The 21,644-nt window shown below is 43.1% G+C and overlaps 1 protein-coding gene across 2 annotated transcripts in view; it reads right to left on the bottom strand.

Moving 5' to 3' along the window:
* The window catches only part of Ide (insulin degrading enzyme), a 90,229-nt gene that overhangs the window by 11,796 nt on the left and 56,789 nt on the right, over positions 1 to 21,644 (bottom strand). Inside the window, exons 12-19 of one of the 2 annotated variants that reach the window (XM_013348066.2) lie at positions 17,338 to 17,440; positions 14,195 to 14,317; positions 11,610 to 11,692; positions 7,639 to 7,783; positions 6,296 to 6,406; positions 5,236 to 5,356; positions 3,395 to 3,486; positions 3,127 to 3,238 (exon numbers count right to left, since the gene is read on the bottom strand). In XM_013348066.2, coding sequence (XP_013203520.1) covers positions 3,127 to 3,238; positions 3,395 to 3,486; positions 5,236 to 5,356; positions 6,296 to 6,406; positions 7,639 to 7,783; positions 11,610 to 11,692; positions 14,195 to 14,317; positions 17,338 to 17,440 — 890 coding nt within the window. Of the gene's footprint in view, positions 1 to 3,126; positions 3,239 to 3,394; positions 3,487 to 5,235; positions 5,357 to 6,295; positions 6,407 to 7,638; positions 7,784 to 8,266; positions 8,412 to 11,609; positions 11,693 to 14,194; positions 14,318 to 17,337; positions 17,441 to 21,644 lie in introns of both variants that reach the window. The other variant, XM_005352190.3, reaches the window with a different exon arrangement.

The raw sequence follows: 21,644 nt of genomic DNA on the forward strand, positions 1-21,644 counted from the left end.
TTGTAGACCAGGCTGGTCTCGAACTCACAGAGATCCGCCTGCCTCTGCCTCCCAAGTGCTGGGATTAAAGGCGTGCGCCACCACTGCCCAGCAGAAAGCAAATTAATACAGCCAGCCAGGCTGGCCTTGGAATCCTTCCACCTTATATATGTGCTGAGGTTGAGGTTATATGTGTGCTCCCCAACACCCTCTTTATGCTTACCCACTTGACCGCCAATTTTTCTTTCCTTTAAAAACAATGTTTTCTTCCTTCCTTCCTTCCTTCCTTCCTTCCTTCCTTCCTTCCTTCCTTCCTTCCTTCCTTCCTTTTTTTTTTTTGAGACAAAGTCTCACATAGCCCAGCCTGGCCTTGACTTTGCTGTGTGGTTGAAGCGGGCTTTGGATCCTGCTTCTCCTGTCTTACCCACCCAGGGCGAGGGTTCTAGCACGGACAGACCCCTGACTTAATAAACCACCCCAGTAGACACTGCCAGTGCTGTCTCTCCTCAGAAGAGGGAGGGTTCATGGGTCCTAAGACTCATGTTTCCCTCTTCCAGTTTCTCACACGTATCTCAAAATATTTCCTCCCTCGCAGTGCATAAGATTTGCCTTCCAGCTGCAGACGTAGCCCAGCCGAGCCTCAGGTGAAGGGTTACTGAAGGCATTCATGTCTGATCAGTCGGCTAAATCAGAGTCATTTCCTAACACCATCACTCTGAGAATGGGATGCAAACTGTGCTATTTCGGAAAGTGAGGGAAATTGATAGCGCAATCAGGACAAAAGAGAGGCTCCTAGGAGAGGATAGGAGGGAAGGGGCATGAAAACTCCACTCTGAAATTCTGCCTCTATTATTCTTCACTTTGAGTGAAGGTAAATGTTGCAATTTCTTTTTGCTTTTGGTTTGAGGCTTGAACACAGGACCACCCTCACCTGCCATTAAATATATTCAAGCTTAGCCCGATGGGATAGCTCGTGCTCACCAGATCCCAATTAATCCTCTTGGCCATGCATGCCCTGACTGAGGAACACATGAGAAGCAGCATGTGATGACCATCACCCGCTTTGTGACGGCTGGCCACGCACAGCAGCAGAACTAGCTGTGTTTGACAGGGGTGCCGTGAAGTAATAACACATTTGAATTGCCTGAGTAGCTACTCAAAGCAGAAACCCTGGCTCTAAAGGAATGTATAATCTCATAATGGGGCTGCCCTTTAACCCACATGAAAGAGCAGAAGTGCCGAGAGCTTCAAAGTGTTCAGAAAACCTCACAAGTAGTTACTCCACCTGAGGATGTCAGGAAAGCGTAGTGGGTGCTACAGCTTGGCCCAAACCTTGGGCCACATGCTGGACAGATGCTGTCCCACTGAGCTGCATCCCTAGCCTAAAGAGTGTGGTCCCCAGCTTTAGACACTGTTGGAAGGTGGAACCTAGTGGAAGGGAGTTAAATTTTTAAAAACATGCTTGAAAGAGATGCTGGGACCATGGCCTCCTTTCACTTTCTCTCCTGGCTGCCAGGAGGGAGGGACTCCTTCTCCATGTGTACTCCCATGATACTCTGCTTTGTTATAATGCAAAAGCAAGAGACCAGCTAGCTACCCATGACCCGAAACCTTCAAAACTGTGAGTCAAAATATATTTTACATTGGGTATTTTATAAGAAACTGACTAAAACAGAGGAGCCCATAGGTCTGGGAAGAGGACTAGAATACAGACGTAAGTCCCTGAGCAGCAGGAAAAGGGGCACCATTTCAGCAGGTAAAAGAGCAATGAGCAGGGGACACAGATAATGTATGCACAGGGAATGCCAACAATGAAGAATGGCCAAAAATATCGATGCCCTCATTCTTGGTCTAGTATCTTCCCCATTAAAGTTTTCCACACTGAAAGAATGTTCATTAAATTTTTATATCAAAAGATGCCACTGTTAGTGTAACTATAATCTGACATTACAAATCCAATATAAATGAAAGTATTTCCTGATGTTATCCCCCTAGAAAAATATACATAAGGAATATGTTGTTATCTGTACCTGTGACTATTCTGAACTACCCCCTCCAACAATTCCAATGGACTGCCAATGAGTGCCGTGATTTCAGCTGCTTCTTAGTTTTCCTCAACTTTTATTTTTTACACTGAGTCTCATTTACACAAGGCTGGTTTCTAACTTCCTGTCTTGATTTCTCATTCTCTTGCTTCCACTTCCCACGTGCTGAGAATACAAATATACTACCATGCCCACTTTAATTCTCAGCTCGGAACAATCAAAGGCTCTGTGTGTGCTGGGCAAGCATTCTACACCACATCCAGCGGCTTTCCTTTTTCTTTTAGACAAATTCTCACAATGTAGCTCTGGCTAGCCTGAAAGTCACTGTGCAGCCCACCCTGGTCTGGAACTCACAGACCCAAATGCTTCTGCTTCCCAAGTCACCACCATATCTAGCAAAATTTATTTATTATTTATTTATTTGTATGCATGTGTGTGTGTGTGCATGATGTATGTGTGTGTATCTGTGCTCATGAGTGCAGGTACCTATAGAGGCCAGAGGGCATCAGCTCTCCTGGAACTAGAGTTATAGGCAGTTTTAAGTTGCCCCTGCCCCACGGGTATTGAGAACCAAATTCAGGTCCTTTCCAGGAATAGCACACGACCTGATGACCCAATCTCCAGCCCTCATAGCTCAAATCTCATGAGCTATAAGATAATTTGTTTTCATTTTTTGAGACAGGGTTTCTCCATGTTAACAATCCTAGCTGTCTTGGAACTCCTTTGTAGATCAGACTGGCCTCAAACTCACAAAGGTCTACCTGCCTCTACCTCCTGAATGCTCAGATCAAAGATGTGTGCCACCACTACCCAGCATAAGAGTTTTATTCTCTAATTCCTCTATATTCAAATACTAGTGAATTCCAATATCAATCTCCTCAAAATTACCGCCTACCTTCAATTTCATGTATATGGCTCACAAACCAGAGAATTCTCTGGAAAAATTACCTACTTATAATCACATTTCTATAAATGACAGAGGCTTCCTGTAGATTTTTGACATTGAACCACATATTATTCTCCAAGTGTATTCAACTCATTGTAACAAGCCCCATTACTAAGGAAGAGCGGCCCATTTTCAAAGGTACAACATCTCACTTACTGTCAGGAAGCTGGACTTCTCTGTACCGAACTAGCTGACTTGGAAGGAGTGGCTTGGTGTGGGCATGCTCAATAAGGGTGTCCTCTACCATCTGCATAATTCCTAATGCAGCCTGAAGGAGAAGAAATATTACAGCATATTAGTAAAAAAAATGAGCATTAGAATTCTAATGTGCTTAGCATTGTGCTGGTCAAGTCTTATGACAGAACAGAGGGATAATCTCTTACAGCGATCCACAAAAGACTGCTAAAACTTCACCCATACATACCTGCTTTGTTATGTTTCCATGGAGAAGGGCTTCAATGTGCAGCCGTGACAGGAGCTGAGGTATGAAGGCCTTAAGTCGGGGGAGGGTAACATCTGCAAATGAGTAAGAAACAGTGAGATCTGCATATAAGATTTAAAACTTTGTATTTGAAATAATTTCAGATTTATATAAAACTTGCAAAATACTAGAGTTCCCTTTGGACTCTTTACCCAGATTTGTCTAATGTTATCATATTTCAAGAACTACAACATGATTATCAAAACCTAAGCAATCAATACACTATTTTTTTTTTCAAGATCAAATCCAAGGCTTTGTATATGCTAGGCAAGCACGCTACCACCAAACTAATATGATACTGTTAACCCAAGTACAGTCTTTACTTGAATTTCAGTCTTAATTTTTCCTTGTTGTGAATTTTTTGAGACACAGTCTTACTATGTAGCCCTGGTTGGTCTAGAACTTGCTATGTAGACCAGGGTGGCCTTGAACTCACCAGGATCTCCCTGTCTCTGCGCCAGTGTGCTGGGATTAAGGCCTTGGATTCCAGTTTTTACAAGAATGTCCTTTTTCTCTCCAGTATCTAATCTATAGTCCTGTATTACAACTAGCGGCCGTGCGTCCTTACACTGGAGACAGTCCCTCAGAACTCCATTGTTTATCTAGTGTCTTCTCACGATCAAACTACATCGATACACTAGCAGGGAGACGCACTGCAGAGGCCGTGTGCATCCAAGTGCATGAGGGGTATGCCATGCTACTGGATATGTGATCCGAAGTTACCTGGCTAAGGTGGTGTCTACCAGGGTTTTCATTATGCACTGTTCTATTTTTAGGTAATAACGGAGTAGCTTGTGTATGCTCAGCAAGCAATTTGAAAGTTCCCACTTCCAAAGCCTATCACAGTCAAATTTTCCCATTAGAATTAATTTGTTTGGGGGGACAGTTTAAGACTGTATAAATACAGCTTTCTCTCAAATTCTTAAATTAAAATTTTATTGCATTAACTTTTATTTGTTTGTCTATTTATCTGTTGTTTGTTTTTTACGGCAGTCTAGAGCGGAGAGTAGCAACACGTATGCGGTGGTGGTGAACGTAGGGGTCAGAGGACAACATACAAGAGTCAGTTCTCTCTTCCCACCTATGGGCACTGGGGATCCAACTCAAGTCATCAGCATGCTGTGGGCACCTTAACCCATTGAGCAATCTCACTAGCTGCATTTCTCTCAGAGTTTTAGTAATACAAACATCTGTGGGTGGACACTGCCTGTGACAATTGTTATACCATGTCCCAGTAGTAATTTTCCTGCTTCTCACATCCCTTGTACATGTCCTAATCCTTCCTTAGGAACTAATTAAATTAATTAAATACCTATGATGGGTCAGGCATTTTATAGATGTTATTTTTCAATATAAAAGTATAAGCTACTGCCTTGTTTTAAAGGTCGGTCTCTCTCTTCTCTCTCTCTCTCTCTCTCTCTCTCTCTCTCTCACACACACACACACACACACACATCTGCAGTGGTCTCTTATCTTGAGTCACTGAGTTCTAAGTCGCTGTAGAACTGGAACATGGCCCACCCACACTGTGCTGCCTAGGGACCCCTTCTCTAGCTTCCTGGCGTAACACTTACCATCCCATCCTTATTGAAATGATTTTTCTACTCAATGCTTCCCAGCTCTAGTCCCTGATCCACAGACCCTTCTAACCGATCACTGTTTAACCTATAGACTGGCTGTGAGGCAGTTGGTAAATATCACTGGACCGTACTAAATTCTGAGGTTCTTGCTGCCTCGCCCTCAGACAATGGAATGAATTAGAGAATTAGGCAGGAGAGTCTCACCATCGAGGGCTTCTTTCAACTCATCTTTAGTCCAGGCCACTTCGGTCATCAGCAAGCGGAGGTAGTACATGGCGTGCTGGTGAGGCTGTTCCGCCCGGAAGTTATTAAGAGAGCGCATGTACTAGGGAAGGGAAACATGGGTTCATTAATTTTCAAAGTCAATTTAAAAAATCAGCTACAATCCAAGTTCTTCTACATAAATTATGTGTAACTGGCATGCAAGGACATTTACTTTGTCCTCTTCTACATTATTAGGCACAGTAACTAAAACCCTTCTCTGGTTCTTACACGAAAGGGCAGACATTTTCATTGTCAGGTTGCATCTTTACCTCTGGCATATGACGTGTATCTAAATGCCTTCTCTATGGGACATCTTGCCAGCCTCAGAAAGTAATTCCCAGAAATCCTTGGATACTGCACATCTCCAAGGTCTTCATAAGCAAGTAACTGAGTAGTAGTTATTGGACACTCAATTGAAAACTGAGTTTATCCAGTCCTGGGCCAAACATGGCATGAATTTCAGTGGAAGACACATAAGCCCTAAAGGCTGCACTATCAAGTAAGAAAGCTCTTCCGGTAGGCAGCCTCCAGCTACCCAAGCAGGAATGTGTCTAAAATGAAGACTGGGGTAAGAAGTCTCTCACTTCCACTGGAGCTTCCCCAGAGTCAGTCCTGCAACTCTAGTATGTTCTGAAGCTGACAGAGTCAGGTGTATACGACAGGGCTCAGCTTCCTAAGGGAAATCCAGCAAACACGATGACTCAGAACTATGCTTTTGGTCCCCAATCCTCTATCCATTATAAGCAATTTTTAAAAAATTTATTTATTGATTATATATACAGTGTTCTCCCTGCATGTATGCCTGCAGGCCAGAAGAGGGCACCAGATCTTGTTACAGATAGTTGTGAGCCACCACGTGGTTGCTGGGAATTGAACTCAGGTCCTTTGGAAGAGCTGTAAGTGCTCTTAACCTCTGAGCCATCTCTCCAGTCCAGCAATTTTTATAACATGACAACAAACTGGATTAATAAAAATTATAGAAACATGTTATAAGACTTACCGCCTCTTTTATAATTTCAAATCTTTTTTTATCAATCTCAAAAGTGGCCATTTTTTCAGTAATCTTCTTTAGCAAAATTGGCTGTTTGTCATTGTAACCTTTCACTGAGAGCTACAGGAAGAGTTGAAGATATTAGTAATATAAGCTTAACGTAACACTGGTCATCTTCATATTAAACAATACCCTTTCCCAAATAAAGTCAACAGGAGGTAAACTCACCTGATGCCAAACTACAGTGACCCCTACCACCCTGGGACATTCATGTTCTCACTGTATCAAATTTAATTACAGAACGTGTCTTCAGTTTTTATCTTCTTTTTGGTGTTGGAGTCTGAACTCCAGTTCCATGCTAAGTATATGCTCTACCTTGGAGTGACACCCAAAGCTCCTAAATTTTATATTAAGAAAAATTCTGATGAATAGTAGAATTAATACTTTAAAAAAATTGTTATGTATACAGTGCTCTGTCTGCATGTATGCCTGCATGCCAGATCTCATTATAAATGGTTCATGAGCCACCATGTGGTTGTTGGGAATTGAACCCAGGACTTTTAGAAGAACAGCTGTGCTCCTAATCTCTAAGCTATCTTTCCAGCCCCAAAATTATGAATTTGGTAAGAAGGCAAAAATCAGAGGGGATTGCTACCTATCTGTTGGACACATTCCAAAACTCTTTAGAAATATTTAAATAATCATCTCTGGCTGGATGTCACTAAAATAATGTAGAAAAAAAGAAAAAGAAATGAAATTTTAAAACCTTTTGTTTTAAGATTTGGGACATGCGCTCACCTCAGTTTTTACTAAACACATGCTTTCAAGATCAGTGAGAATAAACGTGTATCATTAAATGGATGCTAATTCACAACTGAGATATCATCAAGGGCAGGATATAAGAATAACATATGTAAAACAGTTAATGAAACATGACACAAAATAAAGTGCCAGGCAGATCTGAACACAGGATCTTTCTGCTACTGTCTATAGAAATAAAAGATGCTTATGTAATCCAAGCACCACAATAATAACAAACAGCCTTTCCTTATAAGTAGAAAAGGACTCAAACACACTGGGAGAAACAAATGCTTTTAGGATTAGTATGTTAGACATTTCAAACAGAACATGCACATATATGTAGCACACAGGCATGTTCACAAGATGCACGAAGTTGTCCCAGTCACTTGTTAGTGGGCTAACACTAATTTGAAACTTTCAGTCATTTAAAAGGTGCAGGAAAAAAAACCCATCAACCTTCCTGTTTAAAGATGCAGACGTTAATAGTTTCCCAAGCTCAACAGAAAGCTTTAACAGTGTGGTGTCTTTTCTTGGGCTTGCATTTTACTTACAAGAATTGCATTCATCCCTGCTGCAATGGCATAGCTCAAACCTGACAGGCGTGCTGCATATGTATACTCTTTTAAATCATCCTTCAATAACCTGATAAACAGGTATGTCATGTTGCAATGGAGAGGATCAGCATAAATGTAGCGACTAACGAAAAGAAAAACAAAAGAAATGCTTTGATACCTCAGACGGCGGCATGACAGTCAAGAAACATGACCGAAGAGTATGAATATGCAGCCTCGTGACCTGACTTCTGGGGAAACAGGACAGGCCAGCCTCACGTGTTTACAAAGAGATGATGTCATTCTGTCTTTCTGAAGCGCAAGAGTTCGGATACAGAATGGGTGAGAGCTAAACCTTGGGCGGGCACAATTTTGTTTGAGGATAAAAATATGGCATTCTGATGAAAGATGGTTAAAAAAAATCAAGGAAACTCTGCATACAATGAATGGTACACAGTGGAATGTTAGAATAAAAGCTAACTTAAAAATTAAATAAAAAGAAAATGTGATAAACCATAAAGTTTTTCTTTTCTTTTTTTTTTTTTAAGAAAGTCATACCCACAGTTCCAAATGCTTCCATCCAATCAATGTAAACGCTGAGAGTGGAAGGCCGAGCATGGGTACTTACATACATCCCATAGATGGTATTTTGGAGGTCATAGCTCAGGCCCGCTAGCTCTGCTGCATATGCATACTCGTTGAGTGAGTCTTTGAGGAGCTCAAGGTACAAATAGGCCATGTTACAGTGCAAGGGGTCCACATAAGCAAAAGGGCTGGAAGAGAACGCGGACAGTGAAAGAGCGGTTTGTCACTTCCCGGGTGCTGGGCCTTGGATAGCAAGTATCAGTTTCTATCATTTCCTGAGGGCATGGCTGAATTCTTGAACAGGTTCCTTTTTGCCATGAGGAGAAAAGGGTCTAAGAAGACGTCAGAGACAAGCTATATGCGTGCACTGGTGATGGTGAGGAGAACTGATTACCTCAGATGGTGTAGGGCAGTGATCCCAACCTTCCTAACACTATCACCCTTTAGCACAGTTCCTCATGTTGTGGTGACTCCCAACCATAGAATTATTTCGTTGCTATGTCATAACTGCAATTTTACTATTGTTATGAATCGTGATGTAAAAATCTGATATGCAGGATATCTGATACGTGAGCCCTGTGGAAGGGTCGTGACCCACAGGTTGAGAACGGCTGGCATAGGCTACCTGACTAGCTGGAAAGGAAAGGAAGGTGAGAAGAAGAAAAGGTTAAAGAGCATGGCCGTCCTTCAGCCGCAGGGAGGAGACAGGGCCGGTGAGTCGATACAGCATCTCTTCTCTCTCCAAGCAAGCTATACTCGTAAAGTTCAGAGATATGAGGCTGGGGAACCTGTGTGCTCTAACCACATGGTCTTAAAAGAGAAAGATTGGAAAGAATTGTGAAAATATTAGCTTACCCGTAATCAACAGAACTAGAGTACTATCAGAACATTAATAAAGTTTACCACAGAACTAACTGCAGCTAGGATTAGAAAATAATTACAGTATGAAAATATGTATGTGAGAGTGTATGAAAAGAGAAGAGACCATGTAGCAGTCAAAGACAACTTTCACCACCCAGTCAGGAAGCTATTTTCCCCAGGGCACCTGGGTTGGTAGCACCAGAGTTTGGGATTCAAACTAAAGTTAAATGACCTGCTCGGTTGCCTATACAACACTGCTCAGCTCTGTCAGCACCAAGGAAAGAGCCAGCCATTAAGCAGTGTTGGAGAGCTAGCTCGTGAGGAGGAATCGGGAGAAAATCCCCGAGGGCTCACCAGGTGGTGGTCGGGTTATGGAATAAAAAGCAGTAAATAAGGAGAAGGGGGGAGGGCAGGGAAGGAAAATTACTCCATGGTGATAACGGGACCCACTGGGCCTGCACCCAGAGCAAGCAGGGGAGCAAGTCTTGGGGCAATCTGGCAGATGGACAGGAGGACTTTCCTTACTACCGCTCACTACTGCTCCAGACCAAGGACTGTGCTTTCTGCCTTACCTGGAAGCCAAGGAAAGGTTTTACTCTCCTGTAGTAGTAACTGTACTGCACTACACATAATGGGCTGAGAGCAATGCTAACTATTTTATCCAAGCTAATAATAAATCAAAAATACAGAGAAAATGCTTAGGTACTAGGAAAATTAAAATCAAACAGAAAAATCTAAATGGAGGCTGCCACTTAATTCTCTCTTTTAGGCAATGAGCAGCTTTAAACTTAAGCCCCTTCCCCCGTCACACACACACACAGACACACACACACACACACACACACGCACCATCCACACCCAAACCACACCACACCACACCACACCACACCACACCACACCACACCACACCACACCACACCACACCACACCACACCACACCCAGGGAGGCGGGTGTGGTGAAAGAGAAAGAGACTGAGCGAGCCAGCTCATCAAAAGGAAAGTAAGGCCATGACAAAGTCAAAGCAACAACATCTTTGGCAACTGGAGCGTCGTCAGGTGGGGCTGAAAGTCAGTAGAGCCAGGACTGGTGGTCCAATGCCGTCTGACTCAAGCTTAGAAAAGAATTACAAATGTTCTAAACACCACGTCACACAACTATGTGTGCAGGGCACTGGAGTAGGCCAAAAAATATACTTTTAAAGAGACATGATTCCACTGAAATATGCAAATTCTGGCTCAAATATATTGTATTCAGACACTATACACCTTCATATGGTTTAGCGGGTCTTTAAAACTGTGTTTTAAGTATACATAATGTAATGTATGCATAAAGTATACATAATCTAATCCTATTTCTGGAAAGGTGAAAAAGACATATACAACATACACATATAGTTTCTCTCTCTCTCTTTCCCTCTCTGTCCCTCTCTTTCTCTCTCTCTCTATTTAAAATAAGGTTTCTCTGTGTAGCCCTGGCTGCCCTGGAACTCACTCTGTAGACTCTGTAGACCAGGCTGGCCTCAATCTCACAGAGATCCGCCTGACTTTGCCCCCCGAGAACTGGGATTAAAGGGATGTGCCACCATCGCCCAATGATAAATTCACTTTTTATGAGAACATTGGCTTTAAAAATATAATATTATAGTATATGTCAGGTTTAGTAGTGAACATCTGTAATCCCAACGCTAAGGCTCAGGCAGAACAGCCAGACTGTGTGTTATTTTACATTATTCTAAAGCACTCTAAGATTTAGCAGTTAAAGCTACTAACGTTTAACCATGAAATGCACATGCGTCTGAGGGTCAGAGATGTGGAAACTGCAGTCTAGAGGCCCTGGTGCGAGGTCTGTGATGAGGTCAGAGTCAAGGTGCTCTCTGGGCTTTGCTCTTCTGAAGGGGAAACCAGCCCTTGAAGGTCAACTCTGCAATTGTTAGAAGGCTCCTGCATAGACCCCTCTAAAAGACAAACACTGTCATGTGAGGTATGGTTTTGAGATTTTATGTCAAAAAACCCAAATCCCACCTCCCTTCTCTTTGTGGGTGTGTATAAACACATTCATGTGTACATTTATGTATACAAACATGTATTTATTTATGCACACATCCCTGGGCACATACTCACACTCACACACACACACACACACACACACACACACACACACGTATTTATGTATTCATACACATATGTCTCTGGGCAAGCTTCAGGAATTGAAAAAAATGAACAAAAACATTTCAAACATTAATTTTTCCTAAATGAACCTTCTGGATAAATCTTTAGCCCGTCCCAGATTCCCAAATCCCGAAGGCTAAGAAGACCCTCCTAATAAGAGATATGATACGTCAATTGAGCTAAAGGGAACATTCATTAATGCAAGGAAGAATTAACTTTGATTTTCAGCACTTCTTAGCAACCTTTCCTTGTATAGGAGAAATCTAATTCTTATTATCTCAAGAATGGATGCTTAAGAAGAGAACACTCAACAAAAACATAATTGTTGATTTCCTAAGCTGGATTTAACTACATACCTGAAAAACTCAAAGTTGAGACAAGCTTTCGGCAAGAAAAATTTATCATCTTGCTTGAACCACAGCTTACTCATGGCTGTATCCTGTGACAGAGAAACAGTTTCATTAGGGAAACAGAGGTACACTTCATAAAAGTATCTGCTCAAAATACTCTTCAAGTTGAGGGGAAAAGGACATTATTCTGAAGGTTGCTGCTGTCTCACAATCTTGAAGCACCCAGGTTAGCAAGTAGAACAGAGAGAGATTGCCAGTTCTTGTGGCAGAGAAGCTAGCTCTCTATGTCCCTTGAATGGGGAGATGAGAGCATGGTAGAGAAGACATCAGTACCAGCTGTTCTGACATCATCTTCCTGGACACTGGGTGCCCAAGAGGCACAGGACATCTTTTGGATAGATCTGACAGCCAGCCCAGCCTCTAGGTCATCCACAACCCTGTTGGCTGGGATTCACACCCATGTATAGTACAAGTTAGCCTGCCTAACTGACAGGAAACCACAGGCTCAGGGGGTACTCTATCCCCAAGATTCAACTGTAAGACTTTGGCTCCCATGGGGACTGGAGAGATGGCTCAGAGGTTAAGAGCACTTACTGCTCTTCCTGAGGTCCTGAGTTCAATTCCCAGCAACCACATGGTGGCTCACAACCATCTGTAATGAGATCTGGTGCTCTCTTCTGTCGAGTAGGCATATATGCAGACAGAACACTATACATAATAAATAAAAATCTTTAAAAAAGACTTTGGCTCCGACAATGTAAGACCTTGGCCATTACAGTACCCTTTCAGTCAATCGTCTGGGGACAGCCAGCTGCCATGTCAAACAACTCTACTGAGTTGAGAAATCTACATGCTGAAGACCTAAGGTCTATTAACAACCACAAAATTGTGCCTAAGAGAGAATTCTCCAGCCCTATTTTAGCCTTCTAAGGAACAAAGTCCTAGAAGAAACCTCAAACATACTCAACTATAACCTCATTATAGAACCTGAGCCAGAACTACTGAACCCTGTCATTTAGACCCCTGGCCCTCAGAAAATGCATCTTGTGGTTTTAACTGATTTTTAAAAAGATATTTGTGGTTTTGAAGCTGGTAAGTTTTAGAACAATTTGCTATGCCACAGTAAAAAGCACACCAAAATGAACAATCTAATAATAACTTATTTCATTTACAAGAATGCTCTCAAGTGTTCATTTTAAGCCTTGAAACTGTTTAAGGGATACAAACAATTTAATGTGCTCAGCACTTTACTCTGACAAAACATTTAAAACAGTTTGGCCAGGCAGAGGGGCATAATTGCAATGCCAGAATTTGGAATCTAGGGAGGACTGAGGAGGCTAGTCTTAACTACATCAGGTGCAAGGCTAGCCTGAGCTACAATAGCAAATCCCTATCTAAAACACAGGGCCTAAAGACATAGCTTAGTGGTAGAGTTTTTGCCTAGCATATGCAATGCCCTGGGTTCAAGCCCCAGAACTGTACAAACAAACAATGAGATTATAGTGCAATAGTAGAATGTGTGCTTAACTTGAGCACAGCCCTCTAACACCTCCACCCAAAAAGAGGCAATTAATAAAAACAGTTCTCCTTTTCTTAATCATAATCATTAAAGTCACCTTACAGGAAAAAAAATATTTCATTAATAACCTATTAAGATAAACTAAATTTCATGCTCCTAAACAATGACTCTTGTCTTACCAACGTCATCTGGGTGTTAGGTCACGGGAAGATAAAAACAATGGAAGGCAGTATCTACTATCTGAGTTTTAGTGTGCAAGTTTAGAACCAAGAATATGCTGCAAATTTTTACACACTTTATCCATGGAGTGAAATAATGACATGAAAAGAACATTCTGAAAAAGGAGGGAGCTCTGCCGTCACCCTTCCCTGACTTGTAACTGCAGGAGCTCCGTGCAGTTACAAGTGTTGGGACTTCCCTCAAATAGGCTTTCGACCTGACCCTGCATGAAGTGGCACAGAGCCATTTCTTTTCTTTTTTTTTTTTTTTTTTTGGTTTTTCGAGACAGGGTTTCTCTGTGGTTTTGGAGCCTGTCCTGGAACTAGCTCTTTAAGACCAGGCTGGTCTCGAACTCACAGAGATCCGCCTGCCTCTGCCTCCCAAGTGCTGGGATTAAAGGCGTGCGCCACCAACGCCCGGCTTCAGAGCCATTTCTTTACCGATCTTTACTGGGTAGAAAGGAGACCTTTCAACACTTACCATCCAGAAGAGCCCTGACTTTTCTCCTACAACAAAGCAATCCCATGTTCCTATGTTAGTCAGTAGCTTTGTTTGCTGCTGTATTTTTAACTTTATAGTATTTCTTGTATTTTTTTACAGAATTTCTGTCACCTCATAGGAGTGACAAATTCTAAACGAAAAAAGTACCAAATGTAAGAACTGACCTCTCTATTTCTCCATTTAATAGGTCTGCTGACCTATTAATTAAAACCACTCACTATATGGTATGCTAGTACAAGTCTACAGCACGAGAAATTCAGGGGTGAAGGCAAGAGAATCACTTGAGCCCCAAAAGTTGGGTATCATAAGAAAGCCCCATCATAAACAAAGAAACACAGACTCAGCACGTTACCTTAATAAGAGCAGGGTACGGTGTCGCATCTTTCTCCAATGACAAAATCTCAAAATTTGTAGGGATAAACTCATTCTTTGTTGGAAGTTTAAATTTCCCATTCAGTTCAGCATTTTGCCACTTCTAGATGAATAATAAAACACACATACACACAAAAGCAATTATGAATATAACCTGAGTTAAAAATACCGTCTTTGGGCTAGGCTATCCCCTGGTTTGATCTTCAGTATCACACTGCAAAGCAGTGGTAAATGCTCTCTGGCAATGGTTCTTCCATTCTGTAATCCTAGTACTCGGGAAGCAGAGGCAGAAGGATCCCCAGTGAGACACCAGCCTGGCTGACTCAACAAAAAACAGTGTCCTTGCTATACCAAGCAAACAGGAAGGAGCATTCTCCCGTCATATATGAAGGGGCTACAGTCAGAAGCAATGGATGCTGACAGATTTTCATGACACTTCATTCAGCTTATCTTTCTGGTACTAAAAGAGATTTTACATTTATCTATACAATTTTTTTTCTTCTTCCTGCAGCTTCTAATCAGCTAGTTAAAGAAAAATTCGAGTCTGTGGAACACAGAGACGCTGACGGGATCATACCTGCTGCAGTTCTTTAAAAATAAGCACCTACCCAGGGATATTTAAATCCATACTTTCTATTATGCTGCTGCCTCTATCTATGGCCAAAGGCCAGGCTAATTGAGGGCTTCTTCCACCTTGGTACTCTTATTTTTTTCCCCTCTTGTTTATTTTGTATTCAGCTGCACACACACCACACACTGCCTATGTGGAGGTCAGAGGACAAGCTGTAGGGATCATCTTCTTCCACACACCAGGTGGATTCTGGGGACAGAACCCTAGCCATCAGCTTTGGAAGCAAGTGCCTTTACCCACGGAGCACACTCACCAGCCCATGGAGCACACTCACCAGCCCAGGAGCACTCTCACCAGCCCAGGAGCACTCTCACCAGCCCAGGAGCACACTCACCAGCCCATGGAGCACACTCACCAGTCCATCACTTCAGGACTCTTAAGGCCTAGCCCATTTCTTCCAGAACATGCAAACTATTAGGTAAGCCAATAATTCAAGACAAGGTAAAACAAAGACCAGATCTAGGTTGAGAATGACACAAACTGGTTCCAACAGCGAAGCTGGACAGATCCCAGAACCCTAATTGACAACACTGCATTGGCTGGAAAGATGGGTCAGCTGTTAAAGCTCAGGCTCACAACTAATCAGGCTTTTTATTATTGAAAACCCAAAGGGGCAAACTAGTGCCAATAATTCCGGATCCGGTCACTTGTCAGCTAGTTGACATGTCACAGCTTTGCGGACGCTGCAGCTTGATTTCGGTGTTGACACATGTGGTCTTTTGGCACAGGGAGAGTAGAGATGCTGATGAGAGAGAGTATTTAAGCTGCAGCGTGTCTCCAGAAAGGCAGAGCGGAGGACAGAAAACACACAGCAAGCCACCTCACTGCTGAACTTCCAGATAAACTTGAGAAAAATTCTCCAGGGCAAGGCTGCTATAGTCATAATTTGGTAAACAGAAGGTTCTCCTTGTTTACAGGTTATTTCAGTCCCAGGACTGAAGAGGATCCCTTAGAAGTGATATACTATGTACTTTGAAAACATTAATTCATGTCAGAGCTCCCTGGAGTGACTATCAAGCCATCTTCACAAATCCTGAATCATGTGATCAGGACCAATTCTATCCCTCAGATATTGCTGTAGCTGCTTCTGCAGAAACTGCACTTTGGTTTTTTTTTTCTTTTTTTTTCTTCGAGACAGGGTTTCTTTGTAGCTTTGGTGCCTGTCCGGAACTAGCTCTTGTAGACCAGGCTGGTCTCAGAGATCCGCCTGCCTCTGCCTCCCAAGTGCTGGGATTAAAGGCGTGCGCCACCATTGCCCGGCTAGAAACTGCACTTTGAAATATGTGGACAGGACAAAAAAATAAGTCATGTATTTGGAAATAAATCTCACTGTAGAGTAAAAAAAAGAATAAGGATTTAGCCGGGCGGTGGTGGCACACGCCTTTAATCCCAGCACTTGGGAGGCTGAGGCAGGCGGATCTCTGTGAGTTCGAGGCCAGCCTGGTCTACAAGAGCTAGTTCCAGGACAGGAACCAAAAACTACAGAGAAACCCTGTCTCGAAAAATCCAAAAAAAAAAAAAAAAAAAAAAAATATGGATTTAGTCACATCCTGGAGGGCATCAAAGTGTCAGAGCTCCCTGAAGTATCATTGATATTTAAGACAGAGATATAAGCGCTGGCCACACCAGCCTGGACACTCGAGCTCCATCCTTGGAACCCGTGTGGAGCCAGAAGGAGAGAGCTGACCACACAACGTTGTTGTCTAACCTCCACATACATATCATGCACACACAATAAAATAAAAATGGAAAAAATATTTCTTTTCCTGTATTGTCACTGAAATAAAAAAAATCATTACTTATAAGGTTTTCTGGCACTGTTGGTAATGGACCAAAACAAGGGTCCACAGCCAACAAGCGAGAGAGAAAAAGATTCTACTCAGCTAAGCAAAGCCTCGAAAAATTGGGAGAATGAAATCTTAGCACAACAGTCTGGAAATAAGTCATAGTTCTCCTGTGTTGAAAAAAGAGTGACCAATGAGGGCAAATCATAATGCTAGCAGAAAGTAAAGCGGGCTGAGCCCCGCCAGGACTGCGAGCCCCAGCCAGGACTGTGAGCCCCAGCCAGGACTGCGAGCCCCAGCCAGGACCGTGCAGTACAGCCGGCCCTCAGCAGCTTGCCCTAGTCTTCCGATCTCTTGCCTTCCCGGTGCTGTGCAACTGTGCTCCCCATACACAGTTTAAGTTCCGAAGATGGGTGTCTCTCTTTGTTCTTTCCTCTAGCAGCAGGCAGACCAGTGTGCACGGAGTAGACAAATTTGGTGTTAGTTTCTGGTAGGTAAGAGGGCTTAGATGCAGGAAGGCTGGGCGTCTGTAGGAGCCAGAACATGAGGCTTCAAGAGAAACCTCCAGTTCCTCTGACCCTTCTCAAGCAGCAAAGGTGACAGTGCCATCACTCTCCATGCTCTGGAACCTGCGTGGCAGGATCGAGGGGATCTGGGTTCCCCTAGCTCCTCATAGCTCAGGCTTATTCACAGATGACGTAAACCTACCTGAATGACTTCCTCTGGGATGGCTTCTTGCTTGTACTGGGTTCCATACCACTGCTCTGTGCGGTCAGTTTTCCCTTCAAATGATTTGGAAACTATTGCCACCCTAGAGACAGAGGGAGAAAACAAACAGAAGCAAGCCTGTAAACTTATGGTGCAAACGTGTACGGACTCTGACTCATGAAAACGGAAGTAACGGTCAAGAATATATTGGGCCTCGTCCTAGTTCACCTCCTGTTGCCCTGTAAACGCCGGGACCAACAGCACAGTGGGGAAGGAAGGGTTTATCTAGCCGGTCACAGCAGGAACCTGGAGGCAGGACTGGGAGCAGCTGGACACACCCACATCAACATTGTCAGGAAAATGGCCCAACCACTGACTGTGAGCCAATCTGATAAAGGCATTTTTTTCCATTGAGGTTCCCTTTTCTCACGTGACCCTAGCTTGTATCAGTCAAGTTGACAAAAATAACCACTTCGGGCCTCTTAAAACCCAAAAGACAGGCAACACATGCACAGGCTTTTGAGTACAGCCCATTATCCTCTGGGTATAACCCATCGTTTCTAGTGAGAAAGGTTACCATAGGAAAGAGTCTGTTAGGCATGCTATTGACTAATTTAAAACAACAGCTAGGGGAAAAACAGAACAAAGAACAGGGATGTGGCACCTCTTTGTACTCCCAGCTGGGTGGGGACATCATGAATTGGAGGTTAGCAGGAGCTACATAGATAAGACTCACGTCTCAAGAAAAACAGCAGCAACAAAACCAAAGTAGTCAAGAAATAGTCTTTACATCTAGGCAGTGGTAGCACTTGCCTTTAATCCCAGCACTCAGGAGGCGGGAGTGTGGGGTGTGGGGGTGTCTCTGTGAGTTCAAGGCCAGCTTGGTCTACAGAGTTCCAGAACAGCCAGGGCCACACAGAGAAATCCTGTCTTGAAACAAAAACAAAAACTACTACTAATAATGAAATATCTTTACAAAAGCCTATTCCTGCTCAGCACAGCCCAGGCTCAGTGAACACTGATGGTTAAAAAAGCATGCGAGTTCATGGAGTGATCACACAGACATTAAACGTAGGCTGGAGGAGGAGCTCAGTGGGGAAGACATGCCCAGCAGCTGTGAGGCTGTGGATTCAATCCTTAGCACAGAATTAGGAGATCAGGGCCCTCCACTGCCCCACAAACTCAAAGCAACCTTTACCAATTTGTTCTCTTCTGTTCTGTGTTCTTTTCCTACCAGAAACTAACACCAAATTTGTCTACTCCGTGCACACTGGTCTGCCTGCTGCTAGAGGAAAGAACAAAGAGAGACACCCATCTTCGGAACTTAAAAAGTCTATCTTTGATGAGACACCAGAAACTAGCTAAAGGAGAACTCAAATGGGAACAGTCAAAAAGTGTGTTCTGAATGAGAAATGTCCTCCATAGTCTGAGCATTTGGATGCTTGGTCCCTAGGTGGGAGCCCTGTTTGGGTATGTGTAGGAAGTGTGGCCTTTCTAGACGAAGTATGTCACCGGCGATGGGTTCTGAAATATTACAAGACTAGTGTGTTTCTAGTTTGCTCTCTCTGCTCCACAGTTGCAGGGCAAGATGTGAGGCCTCAGTTTCTCGCTCCTGCTGGCATGCCTGCTGCTTGCTGCCACAGTTCCCTGCCAAGATAGGTCTCAAGCCTCTGGAGCCAAATCAACTCTTCCTTCTCTAAGTTGCCTTGGCCATGGTATTTTGGCACAGCAACAGAAAAGTCACTAATACAAGGAGGGAAGGTAGAGGTGAAATGTCCAAAGGCAAAGACGATTCTAAGACACACTGGGCTGAAGATGTAGGTCAAGAGTGGAGCACTTGCTTATCATGAGACATGCTGTGAGCTGGACGTCAAGCACCGAGGAGTAAGGAGCTAGGGGAATGGAAGCCTTTTATCAGCAAACTCCCATAAGCCTTTCCTGGGGAGCAGCGTCAGCAACACTTCTGTCTCACCTGTCTCAACTGAAATCGTTACACTTCCACCAGCACACCGACCCTTCACAGGGACAAAGCCAGTTTTGAACCTTTTTGAATTGAGGATTTCAAGCCAACTGACATGAAGTCAGAGGTTCTGCTTCTCCCTTCCGGTCTGCCATGGAAACTCCCAAACAACCTAGGCTATTGCCAAGACAATAGGCTGCTCTCCACAAATTGACAGTATGACACCCACACAACTCAATGAACACTGAGAAAGAGAGAGCTGGTACCTACGTAGAGCTTCCACCCCCAGGTTCTAGTATTTATGATATGAATAGGTACTCTGCAGGTCACCTAAAGAGAAATGTAAACCCAACCATAAAACCATTGATCGACACTCTATCCTACCTACAAAATATGTTAGGGCAATGGTGGCATAAACATTGTGGTAGTAACCAACACATGTCTGATTGTCTTGAGGCCCAATCCGTCAGATGGAACTCATACCTGACACTGCTTGGGTGACCAAGAACCAGACGCTAGACAGCCCAGAGACCTAGGGCAAAACCAAATACTACTGGGATGATGATGATGATGATGATGATGATGATGATATAAAATGACTCCTAAGGATATTCCGCTGTACTCACAGATCATGCCTTACTCAGCCATCATCAGAGAAGCTTCCTCCTGCAGCAGATGGGAACAAATACAGAGACCACAGCCAGACTCCTCCTGGACCTGTAAATGAGTGGGTCTCTGATTCTAGTGCCTTCTCTTGGGGCTCTTTTATTTATTTTCTTTTGGCTTGTTTTTTTTTGTTTTTGTTTTTTGTTTTCTCTTTCTTTTTTCTTTCTTCCTTTCTTTCTTTTTTTTTTTCAAGACAGGGTTTCTCTGTAGCTTTGGAGCCTGTGTCCTGGAACTAGCTCTTATAGACTAGGCTGGCCTCGAACTCACAGAGATCCGCCTGCCTTTGCCTCCTGAGTGCTGGGATTACCACTGCCCGGCATCTATTGGCTTGTTTTATCCAACTTCATTTATCTTATCATATTTTATTTTGTTGTATTTCATTGTTATCTCCTAGAAGTCTGTTCTTTTCTAAAGACAGACAGAGAGTAGATCTGGATGGGAGAGGAGGAGGGGAGGAACTAGTTGGAGTAGAGGGAGGGGAAACTGTACTCAGATTATGTTGTATGACAAAAGAATCTATGTTGAATAAAAGGGGAAGAAAAGAAAGAAGGCTAGAATGCAGGCTAGCTATGATGTCAGGAATGCAGCACTGGAAGGGAGCCATCTGGAAACAAAGGTTTCCTGATTACAGATATGAAAAGACAGTGTAGTTTCCAGGGGATGACTTCTCATGGACTTTTGCAAATAATGTCTGAGAGAAAGTGAAAAAGAGTATAGTGGTATATTATTTGTGTTTTAATAAATCAAGCTTGACTGAAGATCAGAGGGCAAAGCAGCCACACTAGTTAGCCACACAGGTGGGGAATGGTGGCACACAAATTTAATCCCAGCACTCAGGGATATGGAGGCAGACGGATCTCTGTGAGTTCAAGTCTACCCTGGGCTACATAAAAATCAATCCAGAAACAGATCCAGGTGGTGGTGGTTCACACCTTTAATCACAGTGTTAGGGAGAAAGAAGCGAAATGGCTGGGCGGAGAGAGGACTGTAAAGGGGAAGAGACTGGAAGTCACTGGAATGTGGAGTCTGAGATCTGGAGACAGGATCTCTCCCCTTCGATATGAAGATCTGGTGGAGGTAAAAGGTCTCTCTCTTCAGCTTGAATCCCAGTATCTGTCTCTGGGTTTTTATTGTTCATGCTACAGAAGAGGTCTCACAGGTAACCAAAATGGATTCAGTTACTCTGAGGGCATGAGGCTGGCAAAGAGAAACCTAGATGCGGCAGACACTGTGACTCATGTTGAGATCTTGCCAAAATCTCAGGGAAGATCTAAATTAGTCAGTCATTTAGCCTTTCCTGGCTTCGGTTTCATCATTTTCCCCCCAAAGATTCAAATTAGATTAACTTTATTCTTTCACTAGTAGAATCTTACAATTTCACAACAAATTAGATTTTTGTTTGTTGCTGATGCTGGAATTATACCCCGGACCTTGCACATGTGAGGTACATTCACTATCAACTACGCTACACCCTTAACCCCTCAAATTAGAGTTTTAAAAGATATACACAAAAGATAAAAGTGAAAAACAAGCCAAAATTCTATTGACAAAACAAAATCAAACAACAACAGCAAAAGGCAAGTGCTGAGGAAACCCAGACTTATGAAAAATGCTGAATCCTGTGTGTGTGTGCGAGCACGCACAGGTGTGAGTGTGTCCATGTGCACACATCTGTCTGTGT

This window comes from Microtus ochrogaster, chromosome 8 (assembly GCF_000317375.1).
Source record: "Microtus ochrogaster isolate Prairie Vole_2 chromosome 8, MicOch1.0, whole genome shotgun sequence".
NCBI lineage: Eukaryota > Metazoa > Chordata > Mammalia > Rodentia > Cricetidae > Microtus > Microtus ochrogaster.